Below are 26,163 nucleotides of genomic sequence, written 5' to 3'. Positions count from 1 at the left end.
TGATAGGATTTATAACGCTACACAAAAATACTGTAAATAAGCATCAAACCACTTTTATACAACCCTTACAACAATAAAACTATGCTATGATATAATAAAATGATTTTTTTAATAACTTTTTTGCTTAAAAGTATTTTTAAGTAGTTAAAAAAAATAGTTATGGAGTTTAGTATGTGTTTTCATAACTTTTTTTTTTTTTTTTTTTTTTTATCCTCTTTCTCACGGAATTGCCCATATATGCATATGTGTGGTGTGTGTACATGTGTATGTACATACACAAACAATTATATATATATATATATATATATATATATATATATATATATATATATATATATATATATATATATTTATTTATATATTTATATATATATATATATATATATATATATATATATATATATATATATATATATATATATATATATATATATATATATTTATATATATAATTGATTTTTTGACGAGATTAAATAAAAATAACTACCTAATTTTTACTACTAAAAGTTTCATGCGTTTTGCAATCATCAGGTAAAAAATACATTGTTTATATATATATAAGTACATATATATATATCAAGCCTTCCCCGGAAGCGCGTGCGGTCGCACGCCTTGTACGTCCACGCTTAAAGTTATTTTTTTAGACAACTTGACCAAGTTTTTATATAGAAAGCGTTTTAAGAATTCATGGCAAAATAACGCTATAAGAAACTAGAGAATAGATCAGCATTACTCAAAGAAAAGAACCAAAGACTACACGAAATAGAAAACCTGAATAAAATAAGCTAAAAAAAATTTATTAATAAAATAAAGAAAATTGTTGTCAAAAAAATAATATACCTAAATATTTACTGTTTTTGTATTCTTATTTTTAGAGCGTTTGTTATTTTCCACTACCAAAATCAATACAAGTCAAGGAAAAAGGCAGATAAGACTATAATGAAAATATAAAACATTTTTCGATATACAATTTTATTGAAACTTTTTTGTAGTCAATATATTAAGGAAATACTTTATTATTTTCGCTAGAAACAACAACAGTTTTTAAATTTGTTTTTCAAATGTCTTTGCTAAACTTTACTGTTTTTATCAATGGACAGAAAAGTGAGAAAACTAAATGCTATTTATTTGTGAAATTTTTTTTTTTAACAAGTTTTTTATGTAAAAAAATGAAACAATGCTGCAAAATTTTTTGGGCATTGTTAATTTACTGAACTTTCTTAACAAAATTTTTAGAAGCCTATTTAAAACTTTTGTTTAAGTTTTTAAATACATTTTTTTAAACAGCAAATTTTATGTTCATCATCTCTAGTAATTCGTATTAGTATTGGAAATTAAGCAATATAAAGGAAACAATTTCATACTTCAACAATTTCAAATTCAAACAATTTCAAATGCATCAAATGCATTTCTTTAATAAATACATTTATTAAAGAAACTTTGTTATTCTTTTATTTAACTTATTCCATCATTAACAAAATTTATTAATCAAATAATATTTTTTACAAATAAGTAACAAATTATTTTCTTATTTTCCTATTATACAAGTATTGAGAAAAAATGTCAAATATATTAAAAACTTTTTTAAAAGCAAAAAAGCGTAAAAACGAATAAATGTAATAAACGAATAAACATAAGAAAAAAAATTAACAAAATTTCTTATAGTTCTAGCGTACATAGCAAATTAGTTTCTTAATTATATGGACTGATAAAAATCTTGAATAAATTGCATATCAAAACTTTCAATTGTTGTTAAATCGTTATAAAAGTAATGTTTTTTTCAACAACAACTCTAAAAAAGAAAGAATAAAAAAGTTGTATAAAAATTTTATCAAAAAAAATTTTTTAATTTTCTTTTTTTAATTAATAAATTTTCTAGTTTTTAATTAAACTTGACATTTCGTTACAATTTTGATTCCTTATTTAAGAATTGTTTTTTTTTCCTTAGTAAATAAGTTTAGCTTTTTGCCGCAAATTATAAAAAAAAAAAAATTTTAAAACGCTTTATAAGTTAGTTAGTTAAGCTTTATAAAAGGTGCAAACTGCCGTGGTCAGTTAGTCTAAAAATGGTACTTTAAATGTGGACATACAAGGCGTGCGACTGCACCCGCTTCCCAGGAAGGCTTGATATATATATATATATATATATATATATACACACACACACACACACACACACACACACACACACACACACACACACACTACAGCTTACATAGGTATATGCCTGCCAACATTTTATGTCTATTTAATTCCATACGGTTTTTTGCAAAAAGAAAAAAATAATGAAGAATAAAAAAAAGCTTCTATATTTGTATATCTATTTACTATAGCACATATATAATTATATATAGATATATATTTGCCAACTTTTTTTGCTGACTTGAACTCATACAGCTTTTTCGAAAAAAGAAAATACAAAACTGAATATTTTAATTAAACAAATGTGCAACTTTGTATCTTATTGCTAAAATCAAGAACTTTGTAGAGGATTTTGTTGCCTCTTATCACCTTAAAAGAACTAAGAAGGGCTATTTGGCTAAGTGGAAGAACAATATAAACAAACCAATATCTTGTAAGCCTGGATCAAATGGAAAATAAAAATTATGACTGCTAGAAACATCAATTATTTGAAAGACCTCTTTAACAACTGGTCTTGAACTTTGGCAAGAAAAATTGCAAAGAAATGTAATCATTCCTGCATTGTAATAACTTTAGAAATAAAATTGTTTTTTAAAGATAAGCAATTAGGATTTTGTTTTTAAAAAAAAACAAAATCCTTATCGCACTGATAAACAAAAAAGCAGTTACAACTGAAGTGTGGATATATTTGTCTCAAATTCAGAAACCATGAATTTACTGTTGATGATAAACCATATTTGTATGTTTAAATGTAAAGACATTTAAACATACAAATAAAGTTTCCTATACTGAATTTTACTTAAAATAATCCTAAGTATGCATCAAAAGTTATAAAATACAAGGGAAAATACAAATTTTTGTGTGGATTACCCTATTCCCTTGTGGAATCTCTCAACCATTCATTGATTCTGCTGAAATGGAAATTAACCAAACAATGTATTAAAATGAGCAGTATAAGATATATATATATATATATATATATGTATGTATGTATGTATATATATATATATATATATATGTATATACATATATATATATATAATAGTTATCTTATATGTATATATAATAGTGACCTGTATATATGTATATATAATAGTTACCTCTATACATGTATATATAATGCTTAATAATAAACTTGTATTTGTATGTATATACTAGTTACTTGTTTATTGAATAATTGTTTTACGTTTTAACAAGATTTTATTTTTAAGAAAACTTTCTGGTTTTTTATTGTTATTTATATAAAAATTAATTGTAATTTAATGTTCAGACCAGATGGTGTAAATACAGTCACTGTTGATGAGAAAGAGCGATTTGATGAAATGAAGAATCGTTTGAAATCTTATTTGGCAAACCAGATAACTCATTTTAGGTAAATTTAAAATCAAAATATTTGCTTAAAATGTCAGAAAATGTTTTATTTTGTTTTATTTAACTTTACTGTTATAATTTTATTTTTTTATTTTTCTATTTAAAATTTAATTATTTATTTTTATTATTTCATATAGATGAATTAATAAAATAAATTTCAATAACTTTTTTTTGCACTTTCATAAAAATTTTTTTTTTTTGAAATTTGATCATATATTTTTATTTCTTGCTTATATATTGTGGTACCCTCAAGGTTCTAACAATGTTTAAAAGAAATCTTTTAATAAATATATTTTTATTTTATTTTGATTTTTACCATTATATTTAAAAAATAAAAAAAAGAAACTCAAGATGGTACATGACCAGCTAAGCATAAGATGCTTTAGCATACTGTTGATGGGTTGCACAGATATAACAACCCAGAGGTTTAAATAATGATAATATTGATTTTATTTACTAATTTTTTTATTAAAACAATTTAAGGCAACAGTATGTAGAATATTTTAATTTTTGAGCATTTTATATTTATATTATTATAAAATGATAAAAACCTATATACTGCGTTATATTTTGTTTAATATAAAATAATATATAGGTTTTTACTAAATCATGCTACAAAAATGTATAAAGCGAGTAGCTACAGAAATCTCACAAATATTCATCAAGTTAGTGGCTCACAATGTCTTCTCTTAAGTGGGTGGCTACATGTTATAAAAATTTATCAAGTTGGGGACTCAGAATGTCTTCTCATATTTTTATAATTTCTGTCATTTGAATAATATTAGTCAAACTTAGTTTTGAGAAGACAAAAACAGTCTGTTTAGAATATATAAGAAGCTAAGAAGCGGACTCTTTCAAATCCATGTAGTCTAGAATCAAAAGTCTTAACAGATCTCCTAGATACAGCCAGTTTTTTTATTTTTCATATTTAATGGAAAGATATTTACAGATAAATATCTTTTATCTGTAAAAGTAAAAATATATTTCATATTTTTCATATATGGTTTATGAAATATTTATCTAGTGTTATTTGATAAATATGTAAGTATTAACTTATTAGATAAATTAAGTATCAAGTAACTAATGAAATAAAATATAAGATTAACCCAACTTCATTGCTATTTGCATCCTATGAGCATAGTAAAGATAAACAGCAAGTGTTTATGTTTTATTATGAAGTTTTAAAAGTTTATGAGATTATGAAAATAATAGTTTTATAAAATTTAATTTGTTAATTTTTTTTTTTAGAATTTTTTCATTTTTTTTTCTTTTTCTTTTCCTTTTTTTTTTTAGATATTGTTTTCCTTTTGGCAGGCCAGAGGGGGCTTTGAAAAGCACTTTGACAATATTTGAAAGGGTAAACACATTTTTTGTTTATTCGTGCTCTATCAGCTGCTCATTCTTATTTATTTAGCACCAGTTTTTCTTTATTTTTTTTCCTTTTCATTTCTTATTACCTGGTTTTAATTTCAGTTTTTATTTTCTGTTTTTTGTAGTGTTTTTTAATGAATTTTTTTTCCCCCTGAAATAAAAGCTCTAGTTTTATCCCTGCCAGTGTTCAAGTTTTCTATTGTCATTGTGAGTAACAATAAAAATCTACTTTTCTCTTAACCTTTCTCCTAACCTGATTTTGTTTTTAAATCTCATTTATTTGAATACTTGGTTGTAATTTAGGTTCTTTCTAAAGATACAATGATGCCTTCAGCAGATCCTGAAGACAGTGAAGATGTTAAGCAAGCTATTCGAGACTGCTTGCGGAGAGCTGCACTTGTTAATTATACTAGATTATCATCATATGCTAAAGTAGAAGGTTTTTACAATAATAAATTTAAAATGTACATTAAAGGGTGAACTGACCTGATGTAATATAAGGAGAAGGGTGAAGTAATCTAAAGTTAGACATAAATGTTGACATAATGTCCTAATGTAGATGTAATATCCTAATGCATACATAATGTCTGAATGTAAACATAATGTCCTAATGTAGATAATATTCTGAATGTTAAATGTTGAGTTCAATAAAATACTTAATGGATAAAGCTAACAAGTTACAGAAAGTCAACTGTTAAGTCAGTATGGAATTTATCGTGGAATTGGTGCAGAATTGTATTTCTGTGAAGTTGTTTTGTTTATGAAGTTAGTACTTTACAGTAACAGAGGGTTTACAATTTACAGGAGCAAGAGAAAAGATATCTACTTCCTTTATTGCCAAGACAAGTGAGAAAAAAAAAAAAACCAGCTTCCTCTAAATTATTTAAAAATAGTCATAATAATTTTGATAGTTATTAAAGACAACATACAACCAAGCATTGTTAACATATTTCTTAAGTTAAGCAATTGCTTTATAGAGTTGGTTGTTGATTTTTCACCTGAAAAAATTTTGCAAAAATGTAAAACTAGTAAAAGTTAAATTGTAGAGAGAAAAAGTAAAAAACTTTACAAAATAAGTTTTTTTTAATGCTCTCTTTTCTTTGCAAAGATGTTCATATACTTTGTCATGGAAAATTTAAAAAAAAATAGTTATAAATAAATATAAAAGTTGAAAAAAAAAAGGACTAATATAAAAAATTTTGTTAAGAGTGCAAACAGAAATCATGGAATGAACCTTGTTACCAACTTCTGTCAGCGTCTATCAAAAAATCCTGCATCAATTTAACTTCAGTTAAATTGATACAGGAAAACAAATTGTAAACTATCAGTCTACAATTTGTTTTTTGAATAAATGTTAGACTATTTGTTTATTGTCAAATACAAATGGACACTAAAATTTGTGAAAGTTCTGAAATCTAAAACAATCAAAAAAATTATTACTATTTATTCACAAAAATATATTTGCTCTTAAAAAAGTTTAGATATAGTGCCAACTAAAAGAGAGCATATATTTTAAGAATTCAGAAATAATTTGGTGAGAATTATGATTTGTTAGAAGTTTAGCTTCTGCAGCTTGCGTTACCTTATTAAGTTTGAGCTTGATATACCCAAGTTTCTTTTATTGAAATAAGGAAAGGGGAGAAAACAAATAATGGTTTTTCAGCACTTTTAATTTTTTCAAAACTATAATTACTCTGAAAAGATGAAGTCCTTTTGTTTAGATGTTAAGGTGCTCATTATAATCCAATTGAAACAAGTTAAGGATTGGCTAAGTTTGGTCCATTACTGATTGGAAGGCTTTCAGCACAGCTGTATTGTTTTTTTTTTTTTTGCTTTTTTGAGGTTCAATTAAAGTGTGTAATTGCTATCAACATCCAATTTTGAGGAATAGCTTACCGAAAACTTTGTATTGCATGAGAACACTATCATACAGCTATTTGGCCGTGTTCTGCATACAGCATATATTATTAGTTTTGGTTTTTTACAAAGTTTGTTTCATTTGAGGATGCAACACATGGAGCGACACAATATGAAGTAACACAAAATAACATGTTGCAACACAAAATAAAATGTAAAACAAGTTAATTAATTTTAATCAACTTTTATCAGTTTTAATGAACTCAAAATCTATGAAGTAAACAAAGCAGTCACTTTTTTAAAATTTGGATAAGTCTTATAAATTTATTTAAATTATTCAAATATACTGTTTTAAAATGTTACTGGAATATTTGTTTTTTCATTCAATATAGAACATAATAAGAATACAAATATGCAGATCATAACAAGAGTATTAAGATTTTCAGTATTATTTATTAACTTTTTCTGCAATTCTGCATTAATGGAATTTATTAACTTGTTCTTCAATTCTGCACCAATGGAATTTATTACCTTGTTCTACAATTCTACACCAATGAAATTTATCAACTTTTTCTGCAATTCTGCACTATTGGAATTTAATATATTGATTGGTAGTAATTAAAATAAAAAGTCAAGCACTCATTTTTTCACTGTTGAATTGGTTGTTTACTTTCATGTTCATTTACATGTTTACTTTATTATTCATTTATTTGTTCATTTACAGTTTACAGTTTTTCACCAAAGAATAAGTGGGCATTATCTATGCATGGTAAGTGGGTATTTATACATCTAAGAGATCTGCTATAACAAAATCTTTTACTGAAAAACTAAAGCTTGTATTTTAAAAACTAAAAGGTGCACATAATTTGCATTACCACTTTTATGCTAATTTATGTTTAAAATAGTTCAATGAACTTCTGTTAATTTAAACAGTAGTTTAGCATTAACTCCAAGTTTTTTATTATTGTTATTTTGTACTGTTCCATTGATCCAAGAATCTCTAATTTTTTAATAAAAATTCTTTTGCAAATGTTTTAAATATTTGACAAGCAAATTTATTTTACCTAGTCTTTAGAGGTTAAAAGCATTATGAATTTGTATTAATATTTTTTATCTGCTGATAAGTTGTTTATTATCTTCTTAGACTCCTTTCAGGGAAATGTGTCTCCACAAGAGAAACTTGGTATTATTATACAGCTTGCAGAATTATGCATAGAGCTTATTCAGCAAAACGAAGAGCATCATTCAGAGGTTTTGTGATTTTTTACTCTCTTTAGAAATTAAATTGTTGTTAATGTTTTTGTATAAAGAAGTATATACATGATAGTTAGCCTTATGTAAGTTATCAAACAATTCTTTTAAGACTTTCCTCAGAAACAACTTTTTTTTTCTTTCTGAGGACTTTATATATATATATATATATATATATAAATATATATATATATATATATATATATATATCAGGATTGGCGACACCGTTGGGCACTAACCTAAAATTGTTTAACCTCGTTTCTATATTTTATGTTAAAACTTTAGTGTCAAATTTTTTCTGACCTGATGCTGACCTTTATATTTATTTATATATATATATTATAGATATACTATATAAATCTCTATATATTATAGATATAAATATATATATATATATATATATATATATATATATATATATATATATATATATATATATATATATATATATATATAAAAATTAGTAGAAAATCACTTAATGAAAATTTTTCTCATTTTTAACACTGTGTTTCATCAATAAAGACTCATCAGAAATGAATGATCAAATTAATGAAACTTCAATTTATACCAAAAATTAAATTACAGGAAGTGGCAAATGTCTTAACTACTTAAATTTTCACACATTTGTGGAATTTGCTGACACTATAATAAAAAGGGGGGACTTAATGTAACTGTTATTTGAGCTCGTTTATTTTTATAGTTTTTTAGGATGTCTTAGATTGAAAAAGTTGAGCATTTTATAAGAAGAATTAATATTTTGGTTTTTGCTAATAAAACAAATAACATTTTCTAACTCACAACAGAAAACTATGAAAAAATTTTCGGCGGCAATAATACTAATTCTTATGAAAAAACCCCTAAAATTTTGGAAAACGCAATTAATTTAAAAGCATAAAATATTGATAAAAAAAATGTAAGCAAAATTAAATTGGACAAAATTAATAATATTCTTAGAAATAAATTAAAATTGCAACAATGGATAAATACCACTGATGCTATACATTGGTTCTCTATAATCAAAAATAAAAATGACGGTACATTTATTCAATTTAATATTAATGATTTTTACCCTTCAATAACTGCAGATATTTTAGATAAGACAATTGAATTTGCAAAAAGCCACAGTTATTCCTGGAAAAACAATCAATATAATAAAGCATTGTAGAAAAACCTTACTTTATTTTAATAAGGAAACTTGAAAAAGGAAAAACATACATGACTGCTTTGAAGTAACAATGGACAGTTATGACGGAGCAAAATATTTGAATTTGTTGAACTATATATTTTAGATTTATAAAGTAAAATAATCAATATAAAAGATTTAGGCCTTTATCGTGACGATGGTTTAATAGTAATGCTTAAAAAATCTGGCCCACAACTCGATAAAACTAGAAAAGATAATATAAATTTTTTTTTAAATATTGGCTTTCAAATTGAAATAAACATAAACATAAATTGTCACATTTAATCTCTCTGAAAATTCAAATAAACCTTTCAAAAAACCAAACGATGAATTATTATATATTAATATTAACTCAAATCATCCACTCAAAGTTATAAAACAAATCCCGATTTTAATTAATAACAGGCTAAACCAAAACTCCTCTAATGAAACTGTTTTCAATACCTCTAAACAAATATTTGAAGATGCCCTTAAAAAAAGTGGTTTTGAAAATTTTGAACTAAAATTTGACCCTGAAAAAAAGAATGCAAAAAAGCGTAATAGAACTAGAAATGTAATTTGGTTCAACCCCCTATATAGCAAAAATGTTCCCACTAACATAAAAAAAGTTTTTTTAAATTGGTTGATAAGCATTTCCTGCCCTCTAATAAATTACATAAAATTTTTAATCAAAATATAATTAAAGTTAGCTACAGTTGGACAAAAAGTATGGAAAGAATTATAAAAGGTAACAATAATGCTTTGTTAAACAAAAAAGAAATCTTAAATGAAAAAACTACAGAAAATTGTAATTGTAAAAAAACAATTGTCCAATGAGTGGAAGTTATTTAACAAAAAATGTGGTATATAAATGGGTTGTTTCCTCTAAAAATGTACCTGATAAACAATATATTGGCATAACAGAGGGTAAATGGAAAAAACGTTTTGCCAATCATAAGCAATCTTTTAAAAATAAAAACTATTCATGACACCATGCCGTCAAAATATATATGGGAATTTAAAGATAAAAATATTGAAGATTTTATACTGAATTGCTCCATCCTTAAAACAGCGCCTGCATATAACAATATTTCCAAAAAATGAATACTATGCCTACAAAAAAAATTTGAAATAATTACACATGCATACCAAGAATGTTTATTAAACAAAAAATCGGAATTAATTTCTAAATGCAGGCACGAAAATAAGTTTCTCCTAAGAAACTATAAAAATAAATGAGCTCATATAATAGTTACATTAAGTCTCCCTTTTAAAAAATATTTTTCTAAAAAATCATAAGTAATCATTTCCAAAGAATTCTTTTTATAATAGTGTCGGCAAATTCCACAAATGTGTGAAAATTTATGACTTCCTGTAATTTAATTTTTGGTATAAATTGAAGTTTTATTAATTTGCTCATTCATTTCTGATGAGTCTTTATTGATAAAACACAGTATAAAATGAGAAAAATTTTTGTTAAGTGATTTTCTTCTAACTTATAATTGCTTCTAACTTATAATATATATATAGATATATATATATATATATAGATATATATATATATATATATATATATATATATATATATATATATATGTATATATATATATATATATATATATATATATATATATATATATATATATATATATATATATATATATATATATATATATATATATATATATATATATATGTATATATATATATATATATATATATGTATATATATATATATATATATGTATATGTATATTTAAACAACTTTTTTAATTAAAATTTTTTTAGGCTCTTGCTTGGTATCATGAACTTATGACAGAACATACAGAAATCTTTTGGTCATTATTTGCTGTTGATATGGATGAGGCATTAGATAGTCAGCCACCTGATACTTGGGACAGTTTTGCATTATTTCAAATGCTGAACAATTATCTTCGGATGGAATGTAATGCTATAATGCCATAAAGTTTTTATATTATTATGATTTATTATGTGTGTGTGTGGTTATATTATATATATATATATATATATATATATATATATATATATATATATATATATATATATATATATATATATATATATTTATATATTATGTATATATACATATTATATATTTATATATATTATATATTATATATATATATTTCAACTTAATGTCGCAATATTTTACTTTTTAAAGCAATATAAAATTGAAGATATATATATTGTATACAATTTTGAACTTTTTTGTAACGTTAAAACATGCCAACGTTAAAACATGCTTGATCATATCCTTTATCAGACTCACATTCAACTATATCTAGCAACCCATAATAACATTATTGCTATCTTTAACTCTGAATATGAAGCCCAAGAATCTTTTAATCATCTTAGTAAACAACATAAAAATTGATTTTTATAATGGAAAAAGAACAAGTAAACCAGATTATTATTTTAGATGTACTTAATAAAAAATCCAATTTCTTTACAATATCAGTTTATCATAAAAAACTTATTCAGATCTTTTCTTCAAAAATTTTTCAGTTTCGTTCCCTCTCGCTACAAATTGGGTTTTGTTTGTTGTTTGATTGATCAAACTTATAAAATTAACAATTTATCAGCTCATTGTGTTGCTTTCCATTTGTTTTTAGATATAAATTTTTATTAGTTGTTTATTAATTCATTATTTTTATAGCTATCAAATTAAAATTCTTTATTATAATAGTCATTACTGGTAAACTTCTAATAGTCATCACTCATAATCTCCTAAAAGTCATCACTCGTGGTCTTCTAAAAGTCATCACTTGTAATCTTATTATTATAGTTTTAATAATAAAATGTAAATAGAAGTTTTAACTTTGAATTTTTTGTAAAAATAGTTTTTTGAATTCCTTGGCTCTTCTTTTGCAAAACTGTTAGAAGAAACCTTTTGATATTTTTTTGACAATTTTTTTTTATTGTCATTGTTTTTTGTTATTTTTGTTTCTCAAATGAAATATGTTGCTCTTTTTCTAATGCTTACCTATAATTTTTTTTTAGTTATGTTAATCAATGGTTAACCAATACTTATGCCACTAATATATGAAATACAACCCATTTTCTAACATTAGAAAATGGGTTGTATTCCATAAACAACACATTTGGATTGATACCTTTTTTAAACTACACAACACCTAATAAATTTAGGTGCTGTCAGAGAATAAAAATAATTTCTTGATATGAGTCATGAGATGCTATATAATGAAAAAACAAACCAGTCCATGATTTGAAAACTTCTAATTCTTTTTTAAATAATAAGTTTTAAATTTGTGTTCAGTTATACTGTCATTATTTTTTGAGTGAAAGTTGTACAGAGAACTGATTATTTTTTGGTATCAGACTAAAATTTTGGTACCATAAAATCGCTGACCATGACTTCACTGACCCCAGTTTTATAGAATTTTAATTCAATTAGTGTTTGTAAATAATCTGTGAACTTTTTTGGTAATGTAAGACAGGGTATTGGCATTCATTTGATCATTTACCAGATCTTTTTTTCAAGGAGAGTTTTTCAAACTCTTCTTATACTGTTGTTTAATAGTTGTTTGGTTTTAGTTTTTTTTTGTATTGTTTTAAATATATTATTCTTATTGTTTTAAATATTGTATTTTGTATTGTTTTAAATATATTGAGTATATTCTTTTATTAATAGCATCATTACGAGGGGGGAAGTTTCACACACATTTAATGGAAAAGTTTTCTCCATCCATTGTCCGTTACATAGACCTCATGGAATCATCAATTGCAAGATCTGTTGATAAAGGATTTGCCAAAGAAACTTATCAATCAGTTGGGTGGGTATTTTTATTTATTTTAGTGTGTTACTTGTAAATTAATTTAATACTTAGCTGAGTTACAGAAAAAAAAAGAATTTTGCAGCGTCAGAGAAGAAAATAATTTTTACTTCAATTAGATGATAGTTATTAATAAAAACTAAGTTGAAACTAAAAAATTCTATAATTTTAAATAATTATTTAAAACAAGTTCAGCTTCAAAATGAATGTTTACTCTTGGCATAAAATTTAATAAAACAAGAAGCATTTTAAGTTCTTTTTAATTGATAATCAAGAGATATTTTTAATTTTATTAGTTTTAATTTAATTAGTATTTAATGCTCACATTAAATACCAATTAAAGAATTTAAATTAAAATTTTGTATGTCATTGATTGTTTACTGCCAAGGCCAATGTGTTTCCCTGACACATATGTGTCTGGGAGCCTGGGACTGTGTTATATTACTTATATTACATATTCTTATTTTTTACATTTGTACCCGATCTCCTTGTCATTTTTTCTTGACTTTGCCCACAACATATTTCCTACAATCAAAACTAACCGTCATTATACATTCATGCAAACCACTTCATCTCTTGTTATGATGAGTCACCAGTCCTGTCATTTCTTGTGAGTTGCCACTCCTGTAATCTCTTGTTAGTTGATTGTTTACAAATGGTTCTAACTATTGATTTTTTTACATTAGGAACTGTGGCAAAAGTGAACTCGCTTTTGTCATACTTCCTAAAATCGCTCTTAACTAAAAGCATATAAATTATTCTTTAAAAATAATGAACATTCAAAATCTTTAGAACAAGCGATGAATGTTTAGACTTTAAAAGTTTGAATAAATATCTAGTTTATTTTTTACTTTTTTGAATTTTTTATTCCTTTTATATTGAAGCAAAGTCAAACTGATTGATATGTTGTTGCACACATATTTTACTATATTATTGTTATTTTTTAATAGATAGATTATACTATGTCACATATATAAAATTTTTTAATAATATATAAACACATAAAAAATTTATACAGACATGGGTGTGCTACTTCAGAAGAGGTGTTTTGGAAACTCAGCTCTATTCAAGCCTTTATTCAAGATCTTCATTGGCCAGATGAGATTTTTGCAGAACATATTGCAACTCGGTTAAAACGAATGGCTGCTGACATGACCGAAGCGATTGTAAACAGGTAGTAATTTTACAGGCCTATTCATTTTTATTATTATTATTTTTTTAATCTACTTTTTTTTTTAAGCAGAGTATCAAATGATATTAGACGGCATTTAGTAGGAAAAGTAAATCTTGAATATGTTATTCCGGTTGAAGTTTGTGTGATGATCAATGTACTCTGCAGAGCAGATGAACAAGTTAGTGAGTTTGAAAGTTTTATGCTTTACAGTTTTGTTTTTGGCATCATTTTGTTACAGAATAAAAGTGCAATTCAGTTCATTAATAGCAAAAGACCACAATGCAGTATTAAAAAAATTTATGATCAATTAAAATTTTATAGGGTTTTCAACTTTTAAATTTGTTTCAATTTTTTTTTGTCTAGACAATATTCTTTTTATGAAAGTTACTAATAATTAAACTTCAGAGTTTCAAACCTGTTTATTCAACTGTTTTTTAATTGCTGAATTTCAAAAGTGTTTCTCTTCCTTATTTAATAATTGAATTAATATACTAAAAATTGTTAAATATGTGAGGTACTTAAGGTGGTTTGCTTTTTAATACTGTTTTTATAAAATATAATAAAATAAATATTAAATGCAATGCAACAATGTTTTAATACATTTAATATTTTAATATTGTTTTTATAAAATAGTTATACTTTACTTTTTTACCTTTCCTAAATTACTAAAGACTCATAAAAAGACTCCCCAAGATGCTCCATGAGCACATATGCATACTGATTTTTTTCATAGACTATAAATTGACTTTAAAAAATTGACTCTATAAAAAAGACTATAACTTGTTATATAATTGCTAAACAGTAATAATTTTTATTTTGTATACTTCTTTTGGATAAGGCCAAAGTGCTACTCAGGGGTAGGAAGTCCAAAAAAGGACTCTTATTTCTTGAGGAATTTGAGTTTGTGAATAAAAACAACCACTTTTAATTTAAAAGGTATTTCACAGATGGGGCTCATATGAAAAGGGGTTTTGTTAAATTATGTGATATTTTTGTTTGGAAAGTTTGGTTAACACTTTATTATATAATTTTGAGGTTACACAATTTCTAATAGCTCCAAGCAATCATTATTTTGCTTTAATAGAGGTTGTGCAGTTAAAATGCTAAAAAGTCTTTTTTTTTTTATTTTTTTTTTTTCCTTTTAATTCTTTATATTATTACAAAAACATCAGCTAATATTAATTAAGCAGCATTTTTATATTATAAAGAATAAACTAATTTGGCCATAAAAAGCATGATTAAAACTCAATTTTATTATCATTTTCATTAAAACAATCTGCTTTAAATAGTTACTTTTTTTTTTAAGGCTGATGAACTGTGCACAGTTGAAGATCTATCTTATCCTGAAGTTTGTTGCTTTTATTTATGTTGCTATGTTTTCATTCCTGTGTTATTGCTGTTTTTATGTTGTTACAGCTGTATTACTGTTGTTATGTTATTACTGATGTATTATTGTTGTTGTTATGTTGTTACTGGTGTATTGTTGTTGTTGTTATGTTGTTACTGCTGTATTGCTGTATTGCTGTTGTTATGTTGTTACTGCTGTATTGTTGTTGTTGTTATGTTGTTACGGCTGTATTGTTGTTGTTATGTTGTATGTATTTTTCGTTATGCTGCTGTATTTTTGCTTTACTTATTTATTATTCATGTATATTATGTTTATGTATCTTACATATTAATTACTATGACTGTTTTATTTATTTTGTCTACTTTTTCTTTAATTTACAATGATTTTTTAGGAAATTTCTTATCACACCAACATAAAAGATTTTATACATAAAGCGCAAATGGATAGCATTGCTTTAATAATTGATAAAGTAAGAAATTTTTTACATTGGAATTACTCAAGAACTTTTTTAAAAAGTTTTGTTTCTTAAGTTGTAATTTATTTAGCTTTGTTCAATAATGAAAGAGCTATTGAAGAAACTTGCTCGATATGATCAGGGAAAACTATCTTCTAAGATTTTAAATTTGATGGTAAGCATCTGAATTTTACAATATTTGCTAGGCATAAAAATTAACTTTTTTTACATCATTTGTAAATTTTTTGCTATTTATTAAGTTAAAAATTTGTCACTAAGTTTTAAAAAGTTTACATCATAAACTTGTTAAATGTGAAAATGTAAACTTGTTGTGAAGTGTTTAGTTATACACTCATTGTTAGATGTTAAATTGTAAACTTGCAGATTAGTGTTGCATCATAAACTTGTTGCTGAGTTTTAAATCATAAAGTTGTTGTTAAGTGTTATATCATAAACTCATCATTTTTATTCAAAACTGTTTTTTGTATTAGAAGCCAACTGAAGATGTTGCTGAAGACTTTTATCATTTTGTTGTAAGAAATATTAGAGAACTCCGTAAAACCGTTGAATGTGAATCTTATGTCTTTACTCTTGAAAAAGTAAGTAACAATTAAATATTTTAATGTAAAGTGTTTTAGTTGAGAAAAAAAAGTAACCAGTAGCAACCATGTATTTGCTATGCTGCAAAATAACAGTTTTTAAATAGTCTTAAAGTAATCTTGACCAAATTTAGCCAATGTATTTTTATTAGGGTTATATTGACTGCATTTTATATTTTTCCATGAACTTTGTTTATAATTTTCTTCTTTATTAGTTTATATTTTCTTCTTTTTCTATCTTTTTATTGTTTGTTTTCTTATCACTTTTATTATTTGTTTTCTTATCTCGTGTATTTTTTCTTTTTTGTTTAACTTAACTTTTTGTTTGTTTTAATTTAATTTTTAATTTTTTTTAATAACTATTAAGGTGCAGTGTTGATATATATATATATATATATATATATATATATATATATATATATACACACACACACACACACACACACACACACACACACACACACACACACACACACACACACACACACACACACACACACACACACACACACACACACACACACACATAAACACTAGCTGTCATGACTTGTAAAATATGGGTTTAGAGTTTATTTACATATACCTTTATTTTTTTACTTATTCAGCTATTTATCTATCCTTTATTTCTTCACCTTTTTTGAATAAATGGTAGAAAAATAATTCATTTAAACATTGCTCTTAGAGAAGAAAAACAATATATACACTCTTTATTGGCATGATTAGAGCTCATTAGAACTTTTACCCTGTAATTCATTTCGAAAGAAAAAGTCTAAATTGAATGAAAATACCTTCCTACTTTAAAAAAGAAATTGTCTTTTTAATGCTCTAGGTGCACAGATTAACTTTATTGATTGATTTTTCAAAGTTCAAAGCTTAGAAAATAAAATTTCAACCATTCATCATAGCAAATCTACAAAGCAAAGGAAATTGGGTCACAGGGAGCTAGTTATATCAAATCCACCCATTATTACAAAACATTTTCAATTTTTTCAATCTGGGCATTTATATTTATAGCAAAAAAATAAATATAGCAAAAAAACTTTTAGTTGGTAAAATAAAGTTTTAAAGTTTTTGCTAGTTACAGGCTTTTTTTTTTTTTTTTTTTGGTCTCCACAGCGGCATCTTCTGGAGTAGCAGGACGGTCTTATTAATTTTTTTCTTTATTAAGTTTCAGACCATAATTTTCTCAGACTATCTACAGCTTATTAGAACTAATTACCTGAGCAAATTAATAACATAATTATCTTGACATATGTGCAACAAATTTCTGCCGTGTATTTTGATGTTTTTAGAAAGTGTAAGCTTTTTTACAAATCTCTCTTTTGTTTGTTACAGTATATAATACCTTTAAATATGTTATGTATATAATATTTATAAAACTTCAAAAGTTTTTTATTTTGTATTTTAGTTTAGTAAATTTACTTGATCTATATCAGTATTAATTTCAAAAAGAAGGGGGCTTTACATCAATATAGAAATAGTTACAATATTGCAATAATTGTTTGCAGTAAATAATAATTTGTTATGAGTTAAAATTCATAAGCCACTGCAATATCCAAGCTTTTGCAGAAAAGAGATAAAATTTAAGATTGGCTGCCTGTTCTAAGCCAATCTTGAATTTGAGAAGACTTTTTGTCAAGATAAGAGTATAAAGTCATCAGCCATTAGACCTACTTTGTAAGGTTGTCAGGAAGATCATTAATTTAGATAAGAAACAATACAGGACTGAGTATGGAACCTTGAGGTACCTCAAAAGTTACTGGAAATGGAAAAAAAAATTGGCTTTCGGCAAAATGGCAAAAAATTGGTATAACTTTAATCTCAAAAATTTTTCTAGATATTTTTCTAGAAACAAGCTTATAGAGAAGACCAGCATTCTAAACCTTATTGAAAGCTTTTCATATATTAGGAGCGATAGCCCTTGTCTTTCCGTCTCCATCTAATGAACAATATAATCTTTCAGTTACAGCAATTAGCAAGTCAGCCATAGAACGAGAAAAAAAATGAAAAAATTGAAATCTGTATTGATTGCAAGAGTTATTAGAGAAATTAGATTTTTGGTGGAATGTTAGAAATTTGTTGATTAAAGAGTTAAATATCTTGCAGAGTTGCATGGCCACTCGAGGAGGCACAATCAAAATCTGAGTAGAGTCAAGAAGATCCAGCATTCATCATACTAGACAGGAAACAATGTAACACAGGTCTATGTCTGCGTCTGCCTAGTAGATGAATTAGGGGGTACAAGGTTGGTTGACAAAATTATTCTGCATACCCAAATAGTTGAAGGCAGTTAGCATCTGTTCAAGATGAGTTTTTTTATTGAGACACTATCTCTAGGTAAGAGCCTCAACCAAGAGCCCCAAGGCAGGGAAATTTAAAGTTTCCTACAGTGTATCAGGACATGGGTCAGATAATACTGGATTGCATGTTGCCAGTAGCTTGGTGATCCTGGTGATCCAAAACCTGACCTGACCTGACCTTGATTTAGATCTGATCTGTTCTTTGTTGTTATGTAATTTATTTTTTTTAAGAGTATTTAACTTTGATCTTAAAAAAATTAAAATTGTGTAGCAATTTCAAAAAAAAAAAAAAAAATTTTTGAATTTTTCATGAAGTGTTTAATTAGCTAATGAAAAATTAAAGATATTAATAAATAAAAATCACAAAATGTTTCCTTAAAGCATTATCCTATAGCAGATCAAAGTTTTTTATATATCCTATAGTAGATTCGATTTTTTACTTAAAGCCAAATAATAATAATATAAACAATGAGCCAAAATCATTTGCATTAAAATGGCGATGTAGTGTTTAATCTCCCTTCATAACAGAATATTTTCTAAATTTTTTCAACTGTTATATTTTTTATATCATTTTTTTTTTATTTGTAGGTTTCACAAATCCCACTTTTTTTAAAAGTAACTTTAATTTTAGCTTAAAGCATATTTTTTGGCATAAATTAAAGTACGCTATAACAAAAATGTTGATTTAAAATTTAGGTTCTTCAAAAAACAATTTTATTGTTCTTATTTACCCAGATTTCAGAAAACATTAACCAAGTTTCAAAAAATCTTTTCTTGGTGATTATTTTTTTTAAAAAAACCATCTAAAAATACAAATGAAATTTTTGAAATTTTTGTTTAAGGCATTATGGGAAAAGTTATGTTCCTTATTATGCTCTTGGTTGGTCCAAAGACAAGAAGTGGCTCTGCATGTATATCAATTCAAAGTTTTGTCAAATATTGTTGAGGTATTATTATGACAGTATAGTAAGATTATTTTTTGTATGTGTCATTAGTGTAATGGTTTATTCAAGATATTTTTTTAGGTTTGTGTTATAATAAAGAAAAATAGTTAATGTTATCATCTATATTTACTTTACAGACCAGTGTTATAAACTTTTCAGTTGAAATTTTCAGACTTTGTATATATATATATATATTTATATATAGATAGATAGATAGATAGATAGATAGATAGATAGATATGTACTATAGCTAGGGTTGGGGTCAAGTACGTATTTGTATTTAGTCAAAATAGGCTAAATTGTCATATTTGTATTTGATTAAAAAATTTCTTAAATATTTGTATTTGTATTTGATTGAAATGTATTTGCAATTCCATAAACTAAGTTAACGAGTGTTTTTTTTTTTCTTCAGAAAAAGCAAGAAGTTCATTTTTTTTTCATTATTTCCACTTGAATAAATTTAAAATTTGATTTATTAAGGTATTTGTTATTTGTTAGAAGACTTGTTTTCATTCTTCTATTTAGTTCATCATTTTATTAGTCTTGTCTCAAAAAAATCTAATATTTTTGTTTTAAATTAAAGTATGAGTTTTTGTATTTGAATTTGTATTTGATAATCTAGAATTAACTTATTTGAGTTTGTATTTGATCAAATTTATTTGACCCAAACTCCGACAATAGCATGTCTAGTTAAGCATATATTTACTAGTTTTGCTTATCTTTATAGCATACATATCTGTTTTACAGTTGTAAGTACTTCAAATCTTAGGTATAAATTTATTTTAAGACAATTGTAAAATAATATAATGCCTAATAGTTTAACCCCAATATTATTCAGACTATCCTGAACTGTTTTAATAATTAATTTATAAACTGTGTTAATTTATTATTTACATTTCTTTTACAGACAAACTGCTTTTAGTTTATAATGTAAATAATTATCTACTTCCTCTTGTTTAAGTTAACACGTAATCAGATTTATCATTTTGATAACGCTGTACCAATACAAGACCATAACATCTCAAAATTACCTATTATGAGAAATTCAATGTTAAAGTTGACTTCATTATGGAAATAATAATATTAGAAAATAAAAACACTGCAATGCTCTCATTGTTACATTTTTTCTATCAAAAAAACACAAATCTTATTTCTTTTGGCAGATTAATACTCCGTTTCCTATATTTAAAATAGTTTTTGAGATGTTATGGTCTTGCACTGGTACAGCAATATGTGAAATCATAAAGTGATAACTTATGAGAAATAACAAATTACAAAACAGTGACAAAGTAATAGCAGCACTTGAAATTCTGCATTTTTGTACTTAAATTCTGTTAGTAGAATCCCAATCAAGTTATGGTGATTTTAAAAAGAAAAGAAATTTTGTTTACAGATTTATTAAACTTGCAAAACAATATAAACTTCTAACTGAAAAGCTTGACTGCCATGTTAAAGTTTTAGCAGAAATTTTAGTGGATGCTACTTGTAAAACTCTTGCTAATATTTTAAACAGACAAAACATAATAATATTGAAACTCTTATTAAAATTTTCTAATGCATGATCCTAGCATGCGTCTAAAAATTTAAAATCAAAGAATTTTTGATTTTCAAACGCAAATCTAATTGAGCATGAATCCTAAAGCTTGGACCACATCAAATAAAACTTAATTACTTATCTATCAATAAAAAAAGATGATGCAAAACCGTTTTTTATTTTGGTAATGCACGAATACTCTCACTTAGAGTACAGCATACTTAAAAGTAGAGCTTTTTGCTATATATCTCACAAAGCTTCATTACTAAACTAATTCAATTGTTGTTAACACATTAATATACTCTTAACACATTAACATACTCTTAGGCAAAAAATAATGACAATTTCTCATTAGTGAAAAATAAGTTAACACATTAATATACTCTTAGGCAAAAAATAATGACAATTTCTCATTAGTGAAAAATAAGTGTGTTACAAAAGTTTTTATAGATTTGGCTTGATTAGTTTAGCAAGCAACAGCATTTTTGGAGATGATTGAGACAAAAATGGAAGATTTAGACATTTTATGCCAAAATATAATTTTGAAATAAAATGATGAATAAGCAACCTAAAACTTCAAAAGTATGACAAAACATGTGACACACATGAAACTTTATTTGTTGCACGAACACGATGCTTGAAAAATTGTTTCCGAAGTTTATCAACCATTAATGTTTTTTATAAGGTAGGTATAACTTTTGGTTTGTCACATGATACTAAGTTAGCAAGTGGTGTGCGATTCATGGATAATGACTATAATATTATATAAAAAATTGCGTAGGTTTGTGACTGACAAAACAGGTACAGGGTTCGCAGACTTAATAATATTTAAATTGAATAACAGATAATTTCAAAAAAACAAACAAATTGTGTTACTTTATGAGTAAAAATAAAAAGTTTAACTAAATGAAATAAATGTTTAAATAAATGAAATAAATGTTTTAAATACTTGAAGTAGTTGAACATGCAGTTAAAAGAAATTGTGTTCTTAAAATGCACTCTATTTGTTTCTTCAAGTACCAACCAAGTCCAAGTTAAGAAGACTTAATCATTATGTTAATGTTATGAAGAAGTCGTTGCAAAAATAGAGGCCCTTAGCAATGAGTTGCAGAAAATTGAGTTCAACATTTTAGGTGCTCAAGTAATTGTATTTTCTTTAATCCAATCTCTTGAAAGAATCAGAGATGATGAAGCTGCTATATATTGTGAAATAAATGTAGCAATTAAAATATGTAGCATATATAAAACTGCTGCGCTAAAAGTATAGGAAGATAAATTTTAAAACACCATGATGACAAACCTCGCTGTCTTATGATCACCAACCTAATAGGCTCTTAACTATAATTATGTATCATCCAACAATTTAATTGCTTGTTTACAAAACAACTCTCATTTATGAAATAAAGTAAAATTTACTGGCTTTCTGTTTGAGCATGAAATTTTCTCCTCTTCAGCAGTGAATAAAAGTCTTTAGAATAAAAGATGTTAAAAGTTAGCCTTTTTAAGCCTAATAATGGAGGCTAATGCTTATCTTAAGCAGAACAAGGAATTTTTATAATTATAATTTTTGAATCTGATGTTCCAACAAACAATGAAAGATTGAAACTTTTGTGGCAAAGGCAAAATGAATTGCCAAGAGTTTTTAAAGCATTTAAGTTTTCTTCAGCAACTGTCTATGTTGCTAGTTATGAAAGAACATTTAATAATGTTTTGCACTCAACTATGTCAGACGCTAGATTGGTTAATTAACATTGTTGTCTGAAAAAAGTAAATAGAAAAAGATTTAGTGGGTTTTGAATATTTGGTATAAAAGTAAAACTTTGTTCTTTCAGTTCTTATTTGTTATATTCCAGATGATTTCTGTTTTAATCTGAACCGGTATTTCGACTTCTACTGTCGGTATACCTGACAACATATATATATATATATATATATATATATATATATATATATATATATATATATATATATATATATATATATATATATATATATATATATATATATATATATATGTATGTATGTATGTATGTATATATATGTATGTATGTATGTATATATATGTATATAAATTTAAATCTCATGGTCTCTATTTTTATGGTATTTGTTTCAGTTTTGTACATTTATTTGATTTAATGTGTAATTGTGTCTAATATTTATTATGATTATGTCTGACTTAAATTTTAGTTGCATTTTTTATTACATTGCATTTATTTATTTATTTATTGCATTTATTTATTTATTGCATTTATTTTTTGCATTTTTTATTACAGCCGTGTCGAAAATTGTTTGAGCAAGAGGGACTTACACAGAATGATTTAGAAAATGATGATTATAAAGCTGCTTACTCTAAGTTGCAGTTAGAAGAAGCCATGCTGAATTTAACTGAGCCTACTATTTTGACACGCGAAATTGAGGTCAAAAGCTACGAAAGTAAAATACAAAAAGGAGATTCTGACTATGAAGATGACTGATATTTTTGAATTGATCGCAGTTTTATAGTATTTTCATGAATTTTTTGAAATATTTTCAGGCTCTATTTCTACCCATATTACTTAAATTAATATATTTAATCGCCAGTTCATTCTGAAATCTTTTTTAAATTTTTTTGCTTTTGCAAGATTGGCTAGTATCTATTGATTGCAAGCTAAAGAGAATAGTTCAATTTAATTTAAATTAGAATCAGTCCGTTGTTTTAAATAATCCATTCATAACCTTAAATTAGTAACTAGCATAAATCATAATTAATTTCCTTGTAGTTTATATACTGGTAATATTTATTTGATGCATGAAGATTGCGGAAGTAATTTTATAGTTTTGTAGTTCTGCAGGTCTAATATTTATAAATGGAGTACATTCAAAATTTTAATTAAATTTTATAGTATTAATAAAAATATTTTTTTTTTTTTTGATTATAAATAGATGTATCATATTTGTTTGTCTACTTTGTTATTTTCTTATTTGTCATTTATTTTATAAGTTCAAAATGAAAAATATCATGGTGTTACATTTTTTAACGATTATAAAATTTTAACATAATAAATATTTATTTTAATAACCAAGTTTTTGTAAATTTTTTAGTTAAACAATGTCAGACCGAATTTCTGAAACTAATACATTCTATAAGCTTACCCAGTACTTTGCAATAATTTTAAATACTGGGCAGTTTGGAGGGTTTGCTGTTTTGAACAACTTTCATTGTCTTTTTTTTTTATATATACCATCTCATAGCCAATTTGCAATAATGACTTAATGATAAATCGGGCAAAAACACACGTCTACTATCATGTGATTTAGTAGGAGGTAAAAGACGTTTTTGTTAACGCGCTTTAACATATATTTTACCAAAAAGTGTGGACTCAGAAGTATAGGGTGCCGATTTTTTGTCATACCTGCAAAAATAGCCAAATCAAAGCTTGAAAAAATGTTTATATTAAACTTATACAACAAAACAATGAGAAAATTCTCATATTTTTGTGTGTTCACTTAGTAAGAGTCTTGGGTTATTCATAAAACTGTGAACCAGTTTTTTAACTAGTTTTATATCTTAAAAAACCTCCTTTCCTCTATTACTAGATTTGCATTTGGTTGATTTTGTTTAGGAAAAACGTTAAACTACATGACTAACGATATAGAAATGTATTTACAACTTTATTGCTACTGAATTGTAGCTAAATTCAGATTTTCCAAAAATTTTGTTCAAAATATTTTTTTAACGTTTTCTTTTTTATCATTTTTAAAACTTATTTTTAAGTTTAAATGGTCAAACTAAAATCTTTTTTTGAAATCATTACATGTTGCCAATAAAATATAAACACAAATTATTACATGTTGCCAACAAAATACAAACACAAATCATTACATGTTGCCAACAAAATATAAAAGCAATGAAAAAATATATTAATACAACCACTGAAAAAAAAATTACGAATTTACTCATTCACATTTATTTCGTGCACACGTTTAATAATTAACTTTACAAAAGTCTACTTTAAAGTTTAAGAATCTGGTTTTCGCTTAATTGTTTTTGTAATAATTGCTACACAAATGTTTCCATTTGGACATTACTAACGAATCATTAATTATTTGCGTACCATTTTGGTACAAATTAATTACATAATGAATGCTACATTTCTTTGCATAATGGCTGACACAATTGATACATAATGATTGGTATTAGCAGTCTTCACGTTGAATTCACGTGAGAACGCACATAAAAGCCGTAGTGCTAAAGTTATAAATCAGATGTTACAGAAAAAGCAATGAATAGTTTAGAACAATAAATTATGAAGTGGTATTTATTGTTTTTGTATTATCTTATTGTAAACTAAATATTTACCTTTTTTATTTTTGTTTTTTTTTTTGCTAATTTGTCATTAGTTATTATTGTTACCATTATTTATTTTTTACACTGTTGTTTCAATTATTTATTTTTAATCATCAATTTTTTATTAATTTGTTATACATAATTATACATAATATAATATACATCCACATGTTTTTATATTGCCATTTATTGTTATCATTATTGTTGTTGTTATTACTATTATTCTTATTATTTACTTTTAGTGTTATTATTATAACGTTTTTATTTAGTGTCTTTGCATTTATCAGATTATAGTTTGAGACACCATACTTTACAGTCATTTTATAATTATTAAGGTACTTCCAGTAGTCATTACGGTTTAATCACAGAGCACCGCGGAAAAACATTTAACATGGAAGTTCACGCCTTCTTCTTTACCGTCGCTTATTAGGCTGGAGCTGTTGAATCTTGGACCTCTGGGTTCTGAGCCAGAACTCTAACTATTGCGCCACGGTTGCTCTCTCAATACAGTTGC

General features: G+C 25.2%; 1 protein-coding gene across 1 annotated transcript in view; it reads left to right on the top strand.

The window, feature by feature from the left end:
* LOC100207361 (calcium-dependent secretion activator 1) overlaps nt 1–24,380 on the top strand; it is an 87,918-nt gene extending 63,538 nt beyond the window's left edge. Inside the window, exons 15-28 of the mRNA XM_065818158.1 lie at nt 3,413–3,514; nt 4,807–4,870; nt 5,188–5,323; nt 7,886–7,992; nt 10,943–11,099; nt 12,828–12,969; nt 13,988–14,143; nt 14,213–14,321; nt 15,450–15,491; nt 15,883–15,960; nt 16,037–16,120; nt 16,437–16,544; nt 19,687–19,791; nt 23,596–24,380. Coding sequence (XP_065674230.1) covers nt 3,413–3,514; nt 4,807–4,870; nt 5,188–5,323; nt 7,886–7,992; nt 10,943–11,099; nt 12,828–12,969; nt 13,988–14,143; nt 14,213–14,321; nt 15,450–15,491; nt 15,883–15,960; nt 16,037–16,120; nt 16,437–16,544; nt 19,687–19,791; nt 23,596–23,796 — 1,591 coding nt within the window. The 3' untranslated portion in view covers nt 23,797–24,380. The remainder of the gene's footprint in view (nt 1–3,412; nt 3,515–4,806; nt 4,871–5,187; nt 5,324–7,885; nt 7,993–10,942; nt 11,100–12,827; nt 12,970–13,987; nt 14,144–14,212; nt 14,322–15,449; nt 15,492–15,882; nt 15,961–16,036; nt 16,121–16,436; nt 16,545–19,686; nt 19,792–23,595) is intronic.
* The last annotated feature ends 1,783 nt before the right edge of the window (nt 24,381–26,163 follow it).

Source organism: Hydra vulgaris, chromosome 14, assembly GCF_038396675.1.
Source record: "Hydra vulgaris chromosome 14, alternate assembly HydraT2T_AEP".
NCBI classification, from domain to species: domain Eukaryota; kingdom Metazoa; phylum Cnidaria; class Hydrozoa; order Anthoathecata; family Hydridae; genus Hydra; species Hydra vulgaris.
Note: the sequence above shows the minus strand (reverse complement) of the source record. Positions and strands in the feature narration are given on the sequence as shown.